The sequence below is a fragment of the Aythya fuligula genome, chromosome 4 (genome assembly GCF_009819795.1).
Source record: "Aythya fuligula isolate bAytFul2 chromosome 4, bAytFul2.pri, whole genome shotgun sequence".
Taxonomy (NCBI): Eukaryota; Metazoa; Chordata; class Aves; order Anseriformes; family Anatidae; genus Aythya; species Aythya fuligula.
The window spans coordinates 71,099,031-71,117,879 of record NC_045562.1 but is presented as its reverse complement, the minus strand read 5'-3'; the positions used below and the strand labels follow the sequence as shown (position 1 = coordinate 71,117,879).

Sequence of the window (18,849 nt, the reverse complement as noted above, 5' to 3'; positions counted from 1 at the left end):
TTATTTTACACCCAATTCCTTTTCTACCTGCTAACATCTGATTTGGTTTTGCTGCCGAGCATTGAATTGATGTTTATCAGTCTTAACCCAAATTTCCACTCCCGAATGGAAATGGTTCTGCATTTACAAGGCATAAATACAAGTAAATTAACATGCAGAGAAGTAATATTTGCAGTTTGTGTCTTAAATGTGAATTGTTACAGGGCTATCATAGCCCTACATCACAAACACAGCGAGAGCAGCACTTTTAGGAGAGCAGGTGTGCAAAACCAGCAATAAAACACTTCTCTTCACAGCCGTGGTGGGCTTCAGGCTGTCAAAAGTGAAACTTAGCACCGAATTCAGCTTGTTTTGATGATGGCAAGGGGCACATTAACCCAGCTGCTGCTTCTTGATACACCGACCTCTTCGCACCCCCCTGTTTCTTTTGAGTAAGATATCCTGTCTGAGGGTTGTGTCTTCACAGCTTTAATTCTACAGTGAGGGGTTTTGTGTGTGTGTGTGTGTGTGCTGCTGTTTTTTTTTTTTTTTTTCCAAGTAAATGCAAAAATCTAGAAGAAATACCAAGAGGTACAAGCCAGCCAACACTAGTAATAGGATCACAGAATAGATGAAGCAAGTCGACCCAGCCATGGGTTTCCATACAGCCAGCACTGCCAGCAGGAGGGATGGACAATCAGAAATGGGACCAACTCCATTCCCCTAGCTGTAACCAGCCCCCGAAATTAAAGTTCCCTCTCTAAGATGTTGACAGGGAAGATGCACAGCAACACCAGATACGTGTACCAGCAGTATTTTCCCAGAGCAGTCTGTGAAAGTCCTCCCACAGTGGACAAACAGCCCCAGAAGCTCCTTGGGGTATCTCCACCAGGCATTCCTGCCCAAGGTCTTCAGGAAAAATAATCAGCATGCACCGAGGAAGCAGACAAGACTCTGAACTGATGGAGACGGGAGAAGGCAGGCTGTGGGGATAACACCAAGGCTATGAGAGCTGGGGGGGTAAGAGGGGGCTGAACTAGAAGCCCAAAGCCACACAGTGCCTCAAAAACAACAGAAATGTGGTTGTGGGGATGGGGACTGCAACAGAAAATGTGAATTGGAAGTGGGATCATGAGCCCAGTTCACCAGTTAAAGGCTGGGACTGCTCTTCAGACAAAATCTATTGAAGCAATATTGATCATTATCTTTTCTTCTAAGGAGAGGTGATAGGAGATGTGAAGCCTTTCTGCAGTTCTGGACTGAACCTCAGGTTGCTGTGCTATGCAAGGAATCAGAGCTGCAGAAAACCAACCTTTCTCCCCAAAATCCAGCTGCAGCAAAATCGCTCTGCTTTCTGTAGCAGTGAATTGTCACCGGTCCCCAAAAGATGGCGTCGTTGGTTGCTGATTTACCAAGTGTCTGCACGCCCCAGCTCTGCAGCAGGTGCAGGATGCCTGTGCAAAGCAAGGCAGGTGCCCAGAGCAAAGCCTGAACACATTCTGGTCTTGTATCAAGCTCTCAGCTCAGGCACCAACAAGCACTGGGGTTATGGAGATTTCTGACCGAGTGATCGGGTTAAAGGGCTGCACCTGGAGAGATGAGCATGTAGGAGCGGCTGTGGTTTGCAAACTGTATTTTGAGGAAAATCTATTTTAAGGCGTGTGATGTTTACACGAGGAGTATCCAGAATAGAGTGCAGTATTGGCCACTGCACTGGAAACATGCAGCTACAGTGGAAAGATGGTGTGTGAGCATCTGGCACGACTGTTGCACTTGACATTCTCCAGAGCCCTTCAGTGCTGCAGCTTTGCAAAGAAAAGGGTGCAGCAAGCTGCTTGTAAACCACAGCTTCATTTCTCACCGGAAAAGTTGTATGTTTAAGTCTCAACTTTTTTTTTTTTTTTTTTCCCTGCATCTGAAACAAAAGTTTGTGATTTGAGACTAAATTCTGAAATCTTAATTAAAACTTTCCATTCCTCCTTACCAAAGAGCTCAAGAGTTCTAATTTTAACAACAGGAAGAATCAGCAATGGCTAAACACGACCAGCCATCACACTCTGAGTTACCACAAGCTGATCACTTGCAGGGACCAAGCAGCACCTACTTGTCAAAAGCCAGCCACGTTGCATCCTTGCTTTGCAGGCTGCACAGAGGTGTCCTCCTGAAGCACTGTGGTGAGATATCATGAGCAGCAGAAACAGCAGACCTGGTGGAGCACGGTCATTCTGATGCTCCTTGTGTGTCTACCTTCCTCACAGCACAGCTGCCACGTCCCAAGATGTGCTCCAGCTACACAGTGCTGTCAGAGATCAGTACCATGTGGAATATTACTGATCCAAAGCAGCTGAAGAGTTTCTTATCACTATGAAAAAGTCACTGATGTGCTCTAGAGCTGATCCTTCCACAAGATGACTAAGAAATCAGTCATATCCAAAACTCAATACCTGCTCCAGCTCTGATGCCCCGAGCTCCCTCTCACTCAAAATCCCTTCTCTGTAATTTTAAACTGTTTCAGAGTGCCATTTCATTTAATTCATAATTTCCATAAGGGTTGGAAGACTTTACATGCAACAACCGACCCTACTGATGTTTTCAAAAAGAACAAAAAATTCCCCATTTAAAAGCCCACTCCAAAATACACTGAGATAGATTGGTGTCTGACCAGAGGCTGCGGTAGGAAATCTCTCCTAGCTTTTCCTAGTGAAGTCTCCTCTGAGAAAATGAATCCTAAACTAGCCTCCTGCTGAGACCCATTCCAAAAATACAGGTCCTCATCAGTCTGTCTCTTCCCTGAATGACTGTCTCCTCTCTCTTTGTTCATGTCTTCTATTTAATTGTTTGACATAAATAAAATACAGACCAATTTTCTTCCCAGTCCCTACACACATTTACTCTTGCCATTTCTGAAGGGAAGAAGGACCTGCATACCTGGAAATTCATCTCTGTTTTCCAACTCTACTAGTTGCTCTAACCAAAATTGCACCTCTTCCAGTGAATCCAGTCTGTCACTGAAAACAAGGGCAAGGCAAACAGCTTCTGCTTCACAAACTGAATCCTGAGGGAACAACCCTATCAGATATGAAGATCCCCTACACTGATAAAGCTGGTTTCCTCTTTCACTATCCCCATGCTTTCTCTGCATGGAGGTGTCTGTGTCTGGATTCAGGCTGTGTTATGCCATGGGGTGCCAGACCCCTTGCACCTGGTTTGGCAGGTAAGGACCCAGCAGGGCTTAGTGGATCTGAAACATCAACATTTAATCTAGGCTGATCTTAGTATTTAAACATAAGCAGCTTAGGCTGGAGCTCACCAGCAATCAGAGCCCTGCAACTTTAGCTATAAGTAAACTGAAACTTACTGGGAGGTATGGGAGAAAAAAAAAAAAAAAAATCTGCTTTCTACTGCCTAACCAACCTGGTCTGGTCTCCTCACATCTCTTATACAACGTTTTGCAGAAGTAACTGGCTGTCTGATATTTCTTCTTCCTCAGGCATATCATAAGCGTGGCACTACAACAGAAATTATTAATAAAGCACATTAGTAATGCTGGTACTTCACTGATTGGACTGCTGTCCTCAATCCAACAAGCCCATTGCAAAATATCCTCCAGAGGACAAACTGTCAAACCTGAGCATGCTAACGCCCCAGGGATTCCCTAATTAATGTCATTAACCACCTCACCCCCACTTTCAGAATAGGTCAGAGTGTAAAACACAGGTATACTTTCTGCTTAGTTCAAGCTGCTTGATTAAATTTGCTGCCTTTTGCCCGACTGCACCCATGGGCGTTCAGTGCTGATCTCAGGAGGTCTGCAAGCCTCGGCATCCCAGCAGACACTTCAACACGGCTGAGATCTGAGCATGCCACCACGCTGCAGACCTAAATTCTTTATACACATGCTTGTTTTTAAATAACAGCTTTTCCTGGAGGTCCTGTTTGTGTGCCTGGAGTGTTTCATACTGAAGTAATTGCCACTGCAACTGTTTTAGTTGTTCTTATTCGTTATTGTAGAAAGGAGAAATTGCTTTGTGCCAGGGTATATGTAAACACAGGACCCAGAAAAAGATGATCCCTGCCCCCGGGTAATTTGTTATTGAGGAGATGTGAGATGGAGGCACAAAAGAGGGGTGGCTTCATCTGATCACACACAGATGTCTCCTTCAGAGCTACGCTTCCCTGTGTACCCCTGTGGCTGATGAAGGGTGTCCCAGCTGGGAAAGGACTCGTGACAGCCTGCTGACATCTCTCTCCCCACTGACAATAAGCTTTTGTCTTGCATTAAAGGAATATACTCGCTAGCAGCTTAATGAAGGCAGCAGAAAGGACTAGCTCCCCTGAAACCATCTCCTGTTACTCAGCACTGCGGCCTTCATCCCGTGCTGCACAATGGGCAACATCAGAAGAGGCACGGCTGGTGGTACCTTTTGTGTAGGGGTGAGTCACAAAGAGCCTCAGCAAATAAAAATACGAGGAGGAAAAGGAGTCCTCTGGGTGGTGACACAGGGCCCAGGGCCTGAACACGATGCAGGAAGAGGTGGCCTCGTGTGGAAACCACCTCAGTCTGTCAGCCACGAGGACCAAGCTGAAGGTCCTAAGCTGTCTTTATGAGAGGAAACCAGGCTCCTGTTTGGTATCTGGGACTGACTCGTAATAAAATAACACTTTTAAGTGGAGAAGTGGAGTTCCTAGCCCCTGAAGTGGAGAAGTGGAGTTCCTGGCCTAGGCTCCTCCATTAGGCGGTGAAGCCAGGCACCTCCCAAATGCAGCTTATCCCATTATAAAGGCAGCACGGATTCCCCTTAGGTTAAGGAGAATAACTTAAGGAGAAAGGAGAATAACTTAATGAGGTTAAGGAGAAAAGTGTCCCCCAAAACAGAAAGGGCCTACACAGCATAACTTGGAAGTCACATCCAGAGATGCCCAGAGTCCTAAGAGATTTCTTTACCTCAGGCTTGATGTTCACATTTGCTTGATGGGATTTCGAGATTCAGATCCTTGTAATGTTATTTAATTGACGAAACCTGTTTTATTTTTGTTTTGAAAAAAGAACCTGGCTGCTCTTTTTGAGAAGAAATGTCTCCTCATTTCCAACCTGAACTTCCCCTGGCCCAACTTGAGGCCCTCTAGTCCCATCACATGTGAGATATAATAACTTAAAAAAAAAAAAAAAAAAAAAAAAGTAGGAAGGCCAGGAAATACCCGTAAATAACACCAGCAGCCTGGTGAAGCTGTTGCTAGTCTATGTGCAAATACCAGGAAGCCCAACCCCTCCCAATATGCAAGTGGTCACCTGGAGGCAAAAACAAGGGCCCTGAATGCTGAAGCGTGTAAAGTTTTTTTTTGGTAGTACGGAAGTCCCTGTGGTTGGAGTTGAAAACCACAAGATGCTCAAAAAAAAAAAAAAAAAAAAAAAAAAAAGAATGCATGCCACTGGGGCACAGGGCTTTCTTGATGGGTTTTGCATCCGCGACCACCTGCCTTGCACAAAGCAGCTTTTTCAGAGCAAAGAACAGTTGCAGAGAACAATGGGGCTGAAGGACTCAGCTACATGTCAGCAATGCATGGGCTTGGACATAGATATAGACATATATATATATATACACAGGCCTGTAAATGAATATATGATGAAAAACATTCCAGCATCTTGTTCGCCCTGTAATAAAAAAGCTCTTCCACCTACACCAGGCTGCTTGAGCACACACAGGTGAAGGCCTGTGTCTATGGCATGGCACTCACCCACGTTTTCTGCAGAGCTGGACCTGATGTGAGTGCCCCAAACAACTCGGAGACAGCAGTCTGCGGTGGCTGATCCTATTTCAAGCCCACAAGTTGTGAGTCTGAATCTCTAGTGAAGTTGCCACAGCAAAATCCTCAAGGCACCAGTAAAATAAATGCCATAATGAAAGATGAGCCCAAGTTCTGGAACAGGAATGTATTTCTTCAGAAATCATTGCTTGTTTCATTTCACCTCAGATGCTGAACACCGGCTCTTCGCTTAAGAGGGTCCTGGTGACATCACATCCTCTCCAAAAAGCTGCACAGCCTCCGAAGGCAAGCGAGAAAGATCATCTGTGCTCCGCTGCCTCGTCCCCGAGGATGACGGACGCATCTCCTGCGCTGCTCCTCCTGCTCAGCCTGGGGCTCTGTGAGTATGGGACTGGGATTCTTGGCGACCTTTTCCATGGGGAGCGAGTAAAAGGGGTTAAGGCGTTCCCCTTTCACCAAATCCAAGGAATTGGGGAAAATGATCAATGGGGAAAATGAAGAGCAAGCCCAAAAGACAAACGATCAGGGCTACTCAGTGAATGAGGAGGGAAGGAAAGCAGGAGCGGCGTGACTACAGCGTGACGCAGTGGGAACACAGCCCGCTCAGACAGGCATTGCTGGAGGGGACAGGGAATGGCAAAATAAAAGGGGGAAGGGGAAAAATAAATAGCAGTTGTTATTAGGGAATCCCTTCAGAATAGCAGGGAAATGTTACCACCCCTGAGAATGCAGCTGAAAGCTATTCTGAAGGGCAGCATCTGTCTTAAAGCCCAGGTGGCTGAATGCTGAGTCCCCCAGGGACTCAACCAAGCCACCCAAGCGTGCCCGATGGTGTGCTCCTCCCTTTGTGTCCTCCTTCAGGACAGGGGTGCCAGCCCTGGGGCTGCCCACAGACCCCCAGGAGTAGCCCCCAAGCTTGCCTGGAGCAAAGCCGCTCTTCCCGAGCAGGCTGTGAAGGGCGATGATGGACTTGTCCCCCCGCAGGCTGCCCTGGAGCCCAGGGCCAGAGGATCACGGTGACGGCCAAGTTCTACAACAGCAAGACCACGCACCCCCAGAGCGGAAAGTCCCTGGAACTGGAGTGTGTGAGTTCTGTAGACAGCGGCGTCTCCTGGATCCGCCAGGACAAAGCTGGGACCCTTCACTTCATCGTCTATATTTCCACCTTGCCCAAGACAACCTTTAAGGGGAACCAGATGACATCTTCACGTTTTGAGGTGTCAAAGATTGGCAAATCCTATCGGCTGAAGGTGAAGTCCTTCGAGGCTCAGGATGAGGGGACCTATTTCTGCACCGTCAACTACAACCAAGCGCTGTACTTCAGCTCTGGCCTACACGCCTTCTTCCCAGGTCAGCAACATCCTCACCTGCCTCACTTACACCCAGCACCCCTGCCCATGCCTCTTTTCTTGCTGTATTGCCCCCAGTCCCCATCTCCCTCCTGGTTTGCCCAAGGCATCTTGTGCCCAAAGCCCTGGTCCTCCCGCTGGAGGCTCCCGGCTCACCGTCTCTGCTTGCTCGTCCCTGCCCAAAGATGAAGGTGCTCGAGCAGACCCAGCAGCACCTCCCCATCCCACTGGTGGCTGAGGGGATGAGAGTAAAAAAAGTCCACAACCACCCCCTCCTTCCTCACTTCGCCTCGGCCCTAAAAGTCCTTCCAACCTCTGAGCACTTACAGCACCTCAAATGGAAACTCACGGGCGAGGCTGGAGGTTGGACTGAGGAAAGAAAAAAAAAAAAAAAAAAGGTCAGTCAGGACATGTGTCCTAAGAGCTACAGATGAGGCAAGATAAGAGCTCAGAAATTGAGAAGTGGTGGCAGAAAGCAAGAAATGAGGAGCCCACAGCTATCAGCCTGCAGCTCAGCAACACAAGCTCACCCCAGGGCAATGCGTCAGGGCAGCACAGTCCCAAAACGGGCCCTACAAAGACCTCCCAAGCTTGCAACAGGAGCAGCCGTTCCCCAGCAGGGCTGGGGGTGAGCTATTTCGTTCTGTCTCGCTGTGTGCTCCATTCATCCCCTGTCACTTACAGTCACGACGACAGCGGCGCCCGTCACAACCGTGTCCCCCACCACCCAGGGCAGCCAGGTCACCAAGAGGGACGTCTGCCTGCAGAGCCACGAGGCAGGTAACCCAGGGGAGGCAGAGGGAAGGAGGGGGGCTCTGCCACAGGGGTTGCTGTGGGTCCGAAGAGCTCGGCTGGATATCTGTAGTGACAGCTGGCGTTTTGGGATGGGCGGGGATCCTTTGAGCTCTGTCAGAATCGGGGAGCTGCATCCCTGGGGGGGGGGGGGGTGAAAGAGATTTGTGGATGTGGCACCAAGGGACGTGGTTTGGTGCTGGGACTTGGTGTGTCAGGCTGATGGTTGGACTTGGTGATCCTGAGGGTCTTTTCCAACCTAGAGGACTGCATGGTTCAGGGACTCCAAGCACTGATTTCTCCCCACCTGGGATGACTTACAAAGCATGAGCCTGCCTGATGGCTGGGCACTCCAAACAGAGGGCAAGTCCTATGGGCTAGCACTGGTTTTAGCCTCAGCAGGAGACACGAGAAGCCTTTTGGCTCCCTAAGCTCCCTCTCCTCACCTACAGCTCCTGCCAGCCTCGCTCAGAGCCAGACGGGTCCCTTTGCTTGCTGGGCCCCCAGGTGGCTCCACCAGGACTGTCAGTAACCCCAGCTGTGAGCGCCTGCAGGACCTTTCCTCTCTCTTGTCTCTCTTTTATTCCTGCAGAGACAAGCAAGGAGAAAGAGCTGAATTTCTTCTGTGAGATTTTCATCTGGGTTCCTCTGGCTGCCGCCTGCTTGCTGCTTCTCATTGCCCTGGTCATCACCATCGTGCTGTGCCAAAGTAAGTCGCACCCCGAGCCCCTGCAGATGTTTCAAAGAGCAGAGCCCGGTCCTCCAGCAGAATGGGCTTTCTGGCTCTTCCCCTCACATAGCTATCGAGTAACCAGGACACAGTGAGTGCAAAAGGGCCACTCTTAAAAGTCATTTCCACATTTTCCTCATCCTTAGGTTTAGCTTGAGAAATACCCATCAAATCCTACACTGTAAGATGACAGAATACGAAGAGGAAACTTACCCTACAGAACTGTATCAGTCCTACCACCCTTAAATCAGTGTATGAGGGGCAAAAGTTCCAGAACACTTTGACAAAACAGGATAAAGGTGCTTCAGCATGAGCCTTGCAAATCCAAATGACTCTGATCAGCAGCTGGAGCTACAGCCAGCTGAGCTACTGCATGCCCAGCTCCAGAGGCTGGTGCAGGTCAGGCAGTAATGCAAGGTCTCTGGGAAGGCAGAAGTCCTGTAGCTGGATTTCATGTCTGAAATGTCTTTAACTTACCCTCAGCAAGCAGTGGGAGCAAATGGATTGAAATCAGTTTAATGCCAGCTGAAATCAATTTAGCTTTCCTTTGGGGAAGGGCCCAGACACCCCCAGCACCTGCACCCATTTCATTACATGGCTCAGCTCGTTAGTGTGGGTCACTGCCAGGCTCTGCTGCTGAATTAACCTCACCACATCCTCACTGACCCTACAGCCCAGAGCTGATGTGAGATTCATTTACCAGTTTAACAGGTACAATTTTTCAGCACCTGTTAACCCCGAAAAACACTAATAAAAACACTAATCTCCACTACCCACAGCAATAGGAAGGAATACACAAAGAAACACTGATAAACCCCAGCCAATTAGCTGCATTAATTTCTGCAGCAGGCAGCACAAACCCCTCAAGGAGGATTTTTACATCCAGACACCTCCCTTTTGTGCTAAAATGAATGGTTTACCATTGTATTTTCCTGAAATAATGACATAGATGCTATCACGGGGAAGAGCATCGTTCAGGGGGATGGATCCTGAGCTGATCTAAGTCAGGTTAGAGCCACAAAGCAGCAGTGTATTTAACAAACGCTGGCTAAAGGCAGAGCCCCGTGTCTCTCTGCATCCCTCTGCACATTTGTAACAGCAGTGAAGAAGCCCAGAGGGTGAAAGCAAGCCCAGAGAAACCCTCCTGGTGTGTGCAGGCAGATCACAGCCACCTGGAGAGAAACTTGGGATCTGTGCCACTCGCCTGCTGCTGAAATAACTGCTGCCAATGGAGTTTCAGCAGCGTGCCAAAAAGTCACTGCAGAGAGCAAAAACTAATTCCCCGGCAGCGCTGGCAGGATGACCCTGCTGCTGCTGCTGCTCCCAAGAAAACACCCTATAGTTTGGGATGATCCTGGAGCTGAGAGCCAGGGGGACGTGCAGCACTGCTCACTTGTGTGGCTTTCCCCCCAAACAAGCTTTATCTGCTGACAGCCTTCAAGGAAGCAGAAGGGTGGCAGGGTGCTAGGGAACGCCAGCTCGGTGCCACTGCTGCATTTCTTCACGAAGCTGTGCCTTGCTGTCTCTGAACTAAAACATTTTTTATTTATTTTTTCATTTTAGAAACCAGGCGACGCAGATGCAGGTGTAAGAGGTTAGTACTTGACAGCTGGTGACACTTTGCAATTTGTTGGCACCTCAGCCTGAAGTGACACAGCAAGCAGGTGTCAAAAAGCACCTAAAAAGCCTTCATTCAGGGCAGGGTGGCTGGGAGGGGGCTGTGTAACTGGGGGGGGGGGGGGGGGGGGATAAGGGCTGAGGTACAAACAGAGAAGATTCCCTTCTGCTGCTTGCTTTTTAAGTGATTCAAACCCCTGAGAGCTGATGCTGCAGTAGATATTAAACAGAGAGACAGGAGGCATTTGCAGCAGTCTAAAACCTTTGCACATCTCCCAGAAATTAGCACTACCTTTGTGTATTTCTAAGGCACTGCTGCAACCTGAGCCCAGGGGTGACTATTTCATTCCTTCCCATCCCCGAACAGTGAGGTTGAATTCCTCACTGGGTCTTACAGCTGTGGTGCTAGCAGAATGCCCTCTGCACCGTTTTGGAGCAGCAGCACCACAGCCGTACGCTTCTATGTCCCCAACAGGCACCAGGTAACAGCAAGGAAAAGGCTCACGCAGCCTGAGATGACTTTCCTAAGAAACAGCAAGTTAGATGTGTGTAGATTGAGACTTAAGTTGTATTCTAAGGCGGACAGGAATCCTTTTCTCTGCCTTCTCCTACCTCTACCCGTTCCACTCATCGCCCTGAGCCCCCAGGACCAGACTGTAACAATACTGCACTGAGCAATTTCCCAGTTAGAAGCAAGAAATCCTCCTGCCCGCACGCACCGCACGGTTTGCTTCTGCAAACTGCCCTCCCTGCAGCTGGTTTCTTCACCCAGCCCACGCTGCAGAAAACCACCCGTGTGCTTCTGCAAGCCCCGTGCTGAGGGTGCGCCCTAGGGCTCGCACAAAGAGCAGAGCTCGAGCACGGGATCCCTGCTGCTGCCCCAGCCACGCCAGCACCGGGCTAGCGGTAGAAAAACTGGGTTGCAAGAAAGGCTGGGGCAGTAATTTCACACTACCACAGCCTCGTTCTTTGCAAATCAAGCATCTTGCAACCAAGGTAAATGCAGGCTCCTTATTACACAGCCGTAGGTTTCACAGTAAGAGAACAACTACGTTTTTATTACACAATTAAATTAAAACAATCACTCAAAAAGCAACTACTAAGAGGGAAAAATAAACCTCCCTCCCCTTGCATTTACAGAAAATGGAATCCTTCAGTTTTATTTAATTTTTAAATGCATGCACCTCAGAGAAAGCATCAGAAATCAGTGCCTGAATAACAAGAACATGTTATACCAATAACATCACAACAACATGTTATGGAGCTGGCACGGAGTGGCAGTGCCTCCTGATCTCTGGGTGCAGTTTTCTGCGTGTACCCCGTGACCACACAGGACATCACACCTCCAGAGCTGCTTTCTCTCTGGCCAGGCTGAAACACCAAGGGAAGGGCCCCTGGCTTTTACAAAGCCTATTTTCCACACCCAGCCCGGCACAGTTCTCATCTTTGCCTGGCTTTCCAAGGGCTAAATCGTAACGAAGACTCTTCTCCTAACGTTTAGGACAGTGCCTGCATTCCTCGCTTCTCTCTATTCCTGCTGCCAGCCCTGTGCAGAGATGTTTTCTCCCTCGGGAAAATCATTCTGCACCACTGTAGAGCTCTTCATGTTCCCACTGATGGAGTGCTTGGGTTCCAAGTGCCTCAGGAAATCACCTCACCGAGGACAGCTTTCCTTTGGCACTGCTAACATGACAGGGTTATGTTTTAAGCAACTGCAGCGTATTCCAGCTTTTATTTAGAGAGGAAATCCCTGCTGCTGTTAGCAGTTGCCACTTATTGAAATGAAGCTCCCTGGAAGGTCACCGCACAATTCATTCAATTAAAGAGCACCTCAGGATCTGGCCTGGGATTCCTTCTGGCACCTGAAGCGTTTGTTTTCCACCACAAATCAGTCTTCAGTGAAAACAGATGCCAAATCTTCAACTCATTAAATCACAAAACCATCAGTTGCTGGGGACCAGTAACATCTGTCACGTTGGGAGCACGCGTGGAGCCTGTAAAGCCTCCTAACAAGCAACCAGAGCAGTCCTCATGAACTGGCAACAGCTCCCCTGCCTCCCCAAAGCCCTCAGCCTTGCTTTCAGGGCAGCGTTGTGTTAGCAGAGGGAGGGGGACAAGGCTCCTCGCCTTTCTGACTGTGCAAAGGCTTGGTGAGAGCATGGAAATGTGCAAAGGTTAAAGGTAAATTTTAAAACAACCCAAAACAGTTTGTTTAAAAAACAATAATTAAAAACAATTGCTGAGCAGTTTATCTCAAGCCCTGCTACTGAAGGGGCTGTTGGAACGCTTCCCAGCCTGCTCTTTGAGGTTCCCAGCTGCAGACCAAGGCCAAGGGAGCTGATCAGCAGCGTTACAGCAATTCCCTTCTTGTTTGTTTCATGTCAAATAAATCACAAACTTTTCTCTCTCTAGACCTGCAAACGGGAATCCCAAAATGAAACCCAAGGTGCCAAGCCAACAGATATGAGCACCTGCACCTCTTGGCTTCTGGATCCCCTTCTGGGAGCAAATGCCCATCACCTACACGATCCGTATGGCTACTACTCCTCATGCACTCTATCCTGAGAAATTTGAAGAGACAAGCGTCCAGATGGAGCAGGGACACGTGGAAGGCAAGCAGGCACTTCCTCTGCGAACTGCGTGCCAAAGCACAGCTCCTTCCACACCCTGAGGTTTGCAAAGTGCTTCCCAAGGCCAAACGTCGCCTTTAATCCCAGTGACAGAGCTCGGGTTCAGGCAGAAGAAACAGGTCAGTCCTGATGCCAACATACAGGATTGTTGGCAGTCCTGATGCCAACAACAGCCAAAACACAATAAAATTTGAATTCGCTCCAGAGTAATTTCCAAAGAAAACAATCTCACTTCCTATTCCCTCTATTTTGGGGTGCCGTGCATCTCCAGTCTCCATCTAATACAACACAAGGTCACACTGAGAAAGTAAATATGAATTAAAGGGCCTTGCTCTTCAGGGTATTACAGTCCCGTAAGCTAAAGCTTACTGTTTCCCTCTTGCTGTCCTTGTTCTGCTGCTAGCCCCACTTCCACGGATTTCAGCAGTTTTGCCTGAGCACGGAATGGGAGCTTTTCTTTCTTTCTGGAATAAATGGTTCAGTAGTTAAAAAGTAAAAGTCTTTGCTACTTGATTTGGTTAAGCAGGGTTTTTAGTATAACAACCTGGGACATATCGACCAATCTAAATGAGAGTTCTGGGTTTTTCTAGCTGTACACTTGGTTTAAATATTTCCTTATGACACTGGCAAATCAACAACTGGGGTAAAAAATAAAACAATATTTCTAGTCAGACTTATTAGTGCTTCTTTCTTTCTTCACTTCCTAGCTTCAGAAAAGCTAAAAATCGATGTGCAAATATAAATGAGAAGGTAAGGGAAAAGGCAGTGACTTACACACCAGCCTGGGCTTTAGGATGCCAGACTTTAGCTTGCAGTTTGCCACAGCCTTGAAACAAGCTCTCTCAAATTATTTTCCCTGGGACTCACAGGATGGGCCCAGTAACACTCCCCCGTGCTAGGAAGCTGGATGAGATAAAGGCTCTGAAGGTGCTCTGGTATTCCTTGCCAGGGGACTGATAAAAGCCTGGAGAGAAAAAAAAAATAAAAAAAGGAGAATGAAAAAACTCTTTGCTAATCTGCAAACAAGCTGGGAACAAGAGAATTGAGAGAAAAACTGCTCTTAGTTCCTTGTAATAATTAGCGGGGAAAAAAGAGAGACTGAGTAAGTGTATCTAAACAACAGAAGAGAAATACTGAGTGACAGAACTACAGGAACACACACTGTAAAGAAAAAAAAAGGAGTCTCAAGGTGAGCTGCTGCTTCCAGGCACATCGGGTCCAGCCTTTACCCCCACTTCACCAGGCTGTGCTTAGCCAAAGCAGTCTGAGCTCGCACTACGGTCAGCTCTAACCACGCAGATGAAAGGCTCAGGCCTCTCGTCTCCCCTGGGAGCACCCCTTGCATTATCAGCTTGGAGTTGCTGCCTGAATTTGAGATGAACGTTTGCTCTATAGAGCCTCAACTCCGTTCCTGCAAAGCTGTTTTACAAAACCCACAAAACTGCTGCCTCCCCAGGAGCATCCCTCACTGTGTCCTCACTGCTCTGACATTTTATCCTCGCACACATCGCATTGCACAGCTTTGGCCAACGAGATGTGTCCCGTGCTGCCACAATCCTGTAGCCCGGGCTGTCAGGCAGTGCTCCGCCTGTCTGGGGCTACCCCCAAAACCTAAAGCCTCTCCCACGGAGCCTCTCTTGGCATAGCTGCAGTCCCACAGGGATTGAGATCTGAGGGTTTGAGCACTGCTGGAGCTGAGACAAAGTTGGCACGGGGGTGGGAGGCTGCTGGAGATCCCCGTTTGAAGGCAGAGAGCTCACTGGGGCTGCAGGAGAACCGATCAGGAAAGCAACGCAACAACTGCAGTTAATTAACCAGGGACAGGAATTGGGGCTTAAAGATGTCAGTGCCACATCTGGTTGCTCTAGGAACCAAGAGATCCAAGGGTTACACGGTACAAAATGTGCTCAGGACAAACCGAGAGGGCAACCCAAAGAAGGGAAAGAGAGGCTGGGATGCCCGGTACGGACAGTGTGAATGGTTTAAAGAAGTTTCTGATTCCCTGCTTCTGAGCTAAGTGAGCTGTCCTCTCCTTTAAGCATCTGCAGATTTGAAGGACCCTGAGCAGAGCTTGTAGGACAAGCTGCTAACTAAAGACCCTCAAAAAGCTCTTCCTCCCCTGCGCCTCCTCAAACAAAGGAGCAGGTGTTATTTGAGTGAGCTGTAAAGCCTTCAGAAAAGAAAGTGCAAGCAGCTCACGCAGTCACTGAGGAAAAGATTAAGCTCTACAGCTGACACATCTCGTGAGCCAGCCCCTGCCACGGGATTCGTACGATGCTGTGATCTGCAGCTCTGCATCCACCTGCACCCCCTGTGCCTTCCTGGCTCTCATCACGGCCTCTGATGTTACAGAGTCACTGCTGCTGAACTCGGCTCCGTCCTGAAGCACAAGGCTTAAAATGAGAAGGGATATGATCCATCTGCCTCGACTCCTCCTCGATTGCTGATACCTGGCTGCTCACACTCACTCTGTCAATCCAGAGAGGCTCCTCTTAGGGAGGGGAGATGACTGGAGACATCCCTCCCTCACGAAAAACAACTGAAGGAGCCCAAACGTGCCTCTTTTGCACTGGTGATGGCGACAAAAGCCCACCCTCGCTGCCTGCAGGAGGGTCTTGCACATGGCCACTTCAAGGACTCATCGTTTTTCCCCCTCAGCCTTCATCGTTGCTTGTTCTTCCCCGTCACCTCCCCCTGCTGCTTGGGCTTTCCGATGGCTTTGGAGAAAGGAGGTGCAGGAGGTTTAGTGGAAGACTGTTAGTGTTAGGAAATTCTGTGATTCTGTGACTCTCCTGACCTTCTGCAGGAGGGATTTTGCTGTTTGGCATTGTACAAATCCCGTGGTAAGGGCTGGCTCACGAGATGTGTCAGCTGTAGAGCTTAATCTTTTCCTCAGTGACTGCGTGAGCTGCTTGCACTTTCTTTTCTGAAGGCTTTACAGCTCACTCAAATAACACCTGCTCCTTTGTTTGAGGAGGCACAGGGGAGGAAGAGCTTTTTGAGGGTCTTTAGTTAGCGGCTTGTCCTACAAGCTCTGCTCAGGGTCCTTCAAATCTGCAGATGTTTAAAGGAGAGGACAGCTCACTTAGCTCAGAAGCAGGGAATCAGAAACTTCTTTAAACCGTTCACAGTGTCCCTACTGGGCATCCCAGCCTCTTTCCCTTCTTTGGGTTGCCCTCTCGGTTTATCCTGAGTACATTTTGTACCGTGTAACCCTTGGATCTCTTGGTTCCTAGAGCAGCCAGACGTGGCACTGACATCTTTAAGCCCCAATTCCTGTCCCTGGTTAATTAACTGCAGTTGTTGCGTTGCTTTCCTGATCGGTTCTCCTGCAGCCCCAGTGAGCTCTCTGCCTTCAAACGGGGATCTCCAGCAGCCTCCCACCCCCGTGCCAACTTTGTCTCAGCTCCAGCAGTGCTCAAACCCTCTCATCTCAATCCCTGTGGGACTGCAGCTATGCCAAGAGAGGCTCCATGGGGGAGACTTTAGGTTTTGGGGCTAGCCCCAGACAGGCGGACACATCTCGTTGGCCAAAGCTGTGCAATGCGATGTGTGCGAGGATAAAATGTCAGAGCAGTGAGGACACAGTGAGGGATGCTCCTGGGGAGGCAGCAGTTTTGTGGGTTTTGTAAAACAGCTTTGCAGGAACGGAGTTGAGGCTCTATAGAGCAAACGTTCATCTCAAATTCAGGCAGCAACTCCAAGCTGATAATGCAAGGGGTGCTTGCAGGGGAGACGAGAGGCCTGAGCCTTTCATCTGCGTGGTTAGAGCTGACCGTAGTGCGAGCTCAGACTGCTTTGGCTAAGCACAGCCTGGTGAAGTGGGGGTAAAGGCTGGACCCGATGTGCCTGGAAGCAGCAGCTCACCTTGAGACTCCTTTTTTTTTCTTTACAGTGTGTGTTCCTGTAGTTCTGTCACTCAGTATTTCTCTTCTGTTGTTTAGATACACTTACTCAGTCTCTCTTTTTTCCCCGTTAATTATTACAAGGAACTAAGAGAAGTTTTTCTCTCAATTCTCTCATTCCCAGCTTGTTTGCAGCTTAGCAAAGAGTTTTTCATTCTCCATTTTATTTTATTTTTTTCTCTCCAGGCTTTTATCAGTCCCTTGGCAAGGATACCAGAGCACCTTCAGAGCCTTTATCTCATCCAGCTTCCTAGCACGGGGGAGTGTTACTGGGCCCATCCTGTGAGTCCCAGGGAAAATAATTTGAGAGAGCTTGTTTCAAGGCTGTGGCAAACTGCAAGCTAAAGTCTGGCATCCTAAAGCCCAGGCTGGTGTGTAAGTCACTGCCTTTTCCCTTACCCTCTCGTTTATATTTTCACATCGATTTTTAGCTTTTCTGAAGCTAGGAAGTGATGAAAGTAAGAAGCATTAGTAAGTCCAACTAGAAATATTGTTTTATTCTTTACCCCAGTTGTTGATTTCCCAGTGTCATAAGGAAATGTTTACATCAAGTATACAGCTAGAAAAACCCAGAACTCTCATTTAGATCGGTCGATATGTCCCAGGTTGTTATGCTAAAAACCCTGCTTAACCAAATCAAGTAGCAAAGACTTTTACTTTTTAACTACTGAACCATTTATTCCAGAAAGAAAGAAAAGCTCCCATTCCGTGCTCAGGCAAAACTGCTGAAATCTGTGGAAGTGGGGCTAGCAGCAGAACAAGGACAGCAAGAGGGAAACAGTAAGCTTTAGCTTACGGGACTGTAAAACCCTGAAGAGCAAGGCCCTTTAATTCGTATTTACTTTCTCAGTGTGACCTTGTGTTGTATTAGATGGAGACTGGAGATGCACGGCACCCCATAAAGAGGGAATAGGAAGTGAGATTGCTCCAGAGTGATTTCCAAATAAAACAAATTCAAATTTTGCTGTGTTTTGGCTGTTGTTGGCATCAGGACTGACCTGTTTCTTCTGCCTGAACCCGAGCTCTGTCACTGGGATTAAAGGCGACGTTTGGCCTTGGGAAGCACTTTGCGAACCTCAGGTTGTGGAAGGAGCTGTGCTTTGGCACGCAGTTCGCAGAGGAAGTGCCTGCTTGCCTTCCACGTGTCCCTGCTCCATCTGGACGCTTGTCTCTTCAAATTTCTCAGGATAGAGTGCATGAGGAGTAGTAGCCATACGGATCGTGTAGGTGATGGGCATTTGCTCCCAGAAGGGGATCCAGAAGCCAAGAGGTGCAGGTGCTCATATCTGTTGGCTTGGCACCTTGGGCTTCATTTTGGGCTTCCTGTTTACAAGTCTAGAGAGAGAAAAGTTTGTGATTTATTTGACATGAAACAAATAAGAAGGGAATTGCTGTAACGCTGCTGATCAGCTCCCTTGGCCTTGGTCTGCAGCTGGGATCTCAAAGAGCAGGCTGGGAAGCGTTCCAGCAGCCTCTTCAGTAGCAGGGCTTGAGATAAACTGCTAAGCAATTGTGGTTTTTTGTTTGTTTGTCTGTCTAATTATTATTTTTTTAAAAAACCTTTTTTGAGTTGTTTTAAAATTTACCTTTAACCTTTGCACATTTCCATGCTCTCACCAAGCCTTTGCACAGTCAGAAAGGCGAGGAGCCTCGTCCCCCTCCCTCTGCTAACACAACACTGCCCTGAAAGCAAGGCTGAGGGCTTTGGGGAGGCAGGGGAGCTGTTGCCAGTTCATGAGGACTGCTCTGGTTGCTTGTTAGGAGGCTTTACAGGCTCCACGCGTGCTCCCAACGTGACAGATGTTACTGGTCCCCAGCAACTGATAGCTTTATGATTTAATGAGTTGAAGATTTGGCATCTGTTTTCACTGAAGACTGATTTGTGGTGGAAAACAAACGCTTCAGGTGCCAGAAGGAATCCCAGGCCAGATCCTGAGGTGCTCTTTAATTGAATGAATTGTGCTGTGACCTTCCAGGGAGCTTCATTTCAATAAGTGGCAACTGCTAACAGCAGCAGGGATTTCCTCTCTAAATAAAAGCTGGAATACGCTGCGGTTGCTTAAAACATAACCCTGTCATGT

The 18,849-nt window shown here is 48.4% G+C and overlaps 1 protein-coding gene across 1 annotated transcript; it reads left to right on the top strand.

Annotated features, from left to right (window-relative positions):
* The first annotated feature begins 5,984 nt into the window (after window positions 1–5,984).
* LOC116488902 (T-cell surface glycoprotein CD8 alpha chain-like) lies at window positions 5,985–12,700 on the top strand. The gene is made up of 6 exons (XM_032186892.1): window positions 5,985–6,124; window positions 6,730–7,095; window positions 7,779–7,874; window positions 8,479–8,595; window positions 10,180–10,210; window positions 12,646–12,700. The coding sequence occupies exons 1-6, from the start codon at window positions 6,076–6,078 to the stop codon at window positions 12,698–12,700; spliced, it is 714 nt and encodes a 237-aa protein (XP_032042783.1). The 5' UTR covers window positions 5,985–6,075.
* Window positions 12,701–18,849: the final 6,149 nt, after the last annotated feature.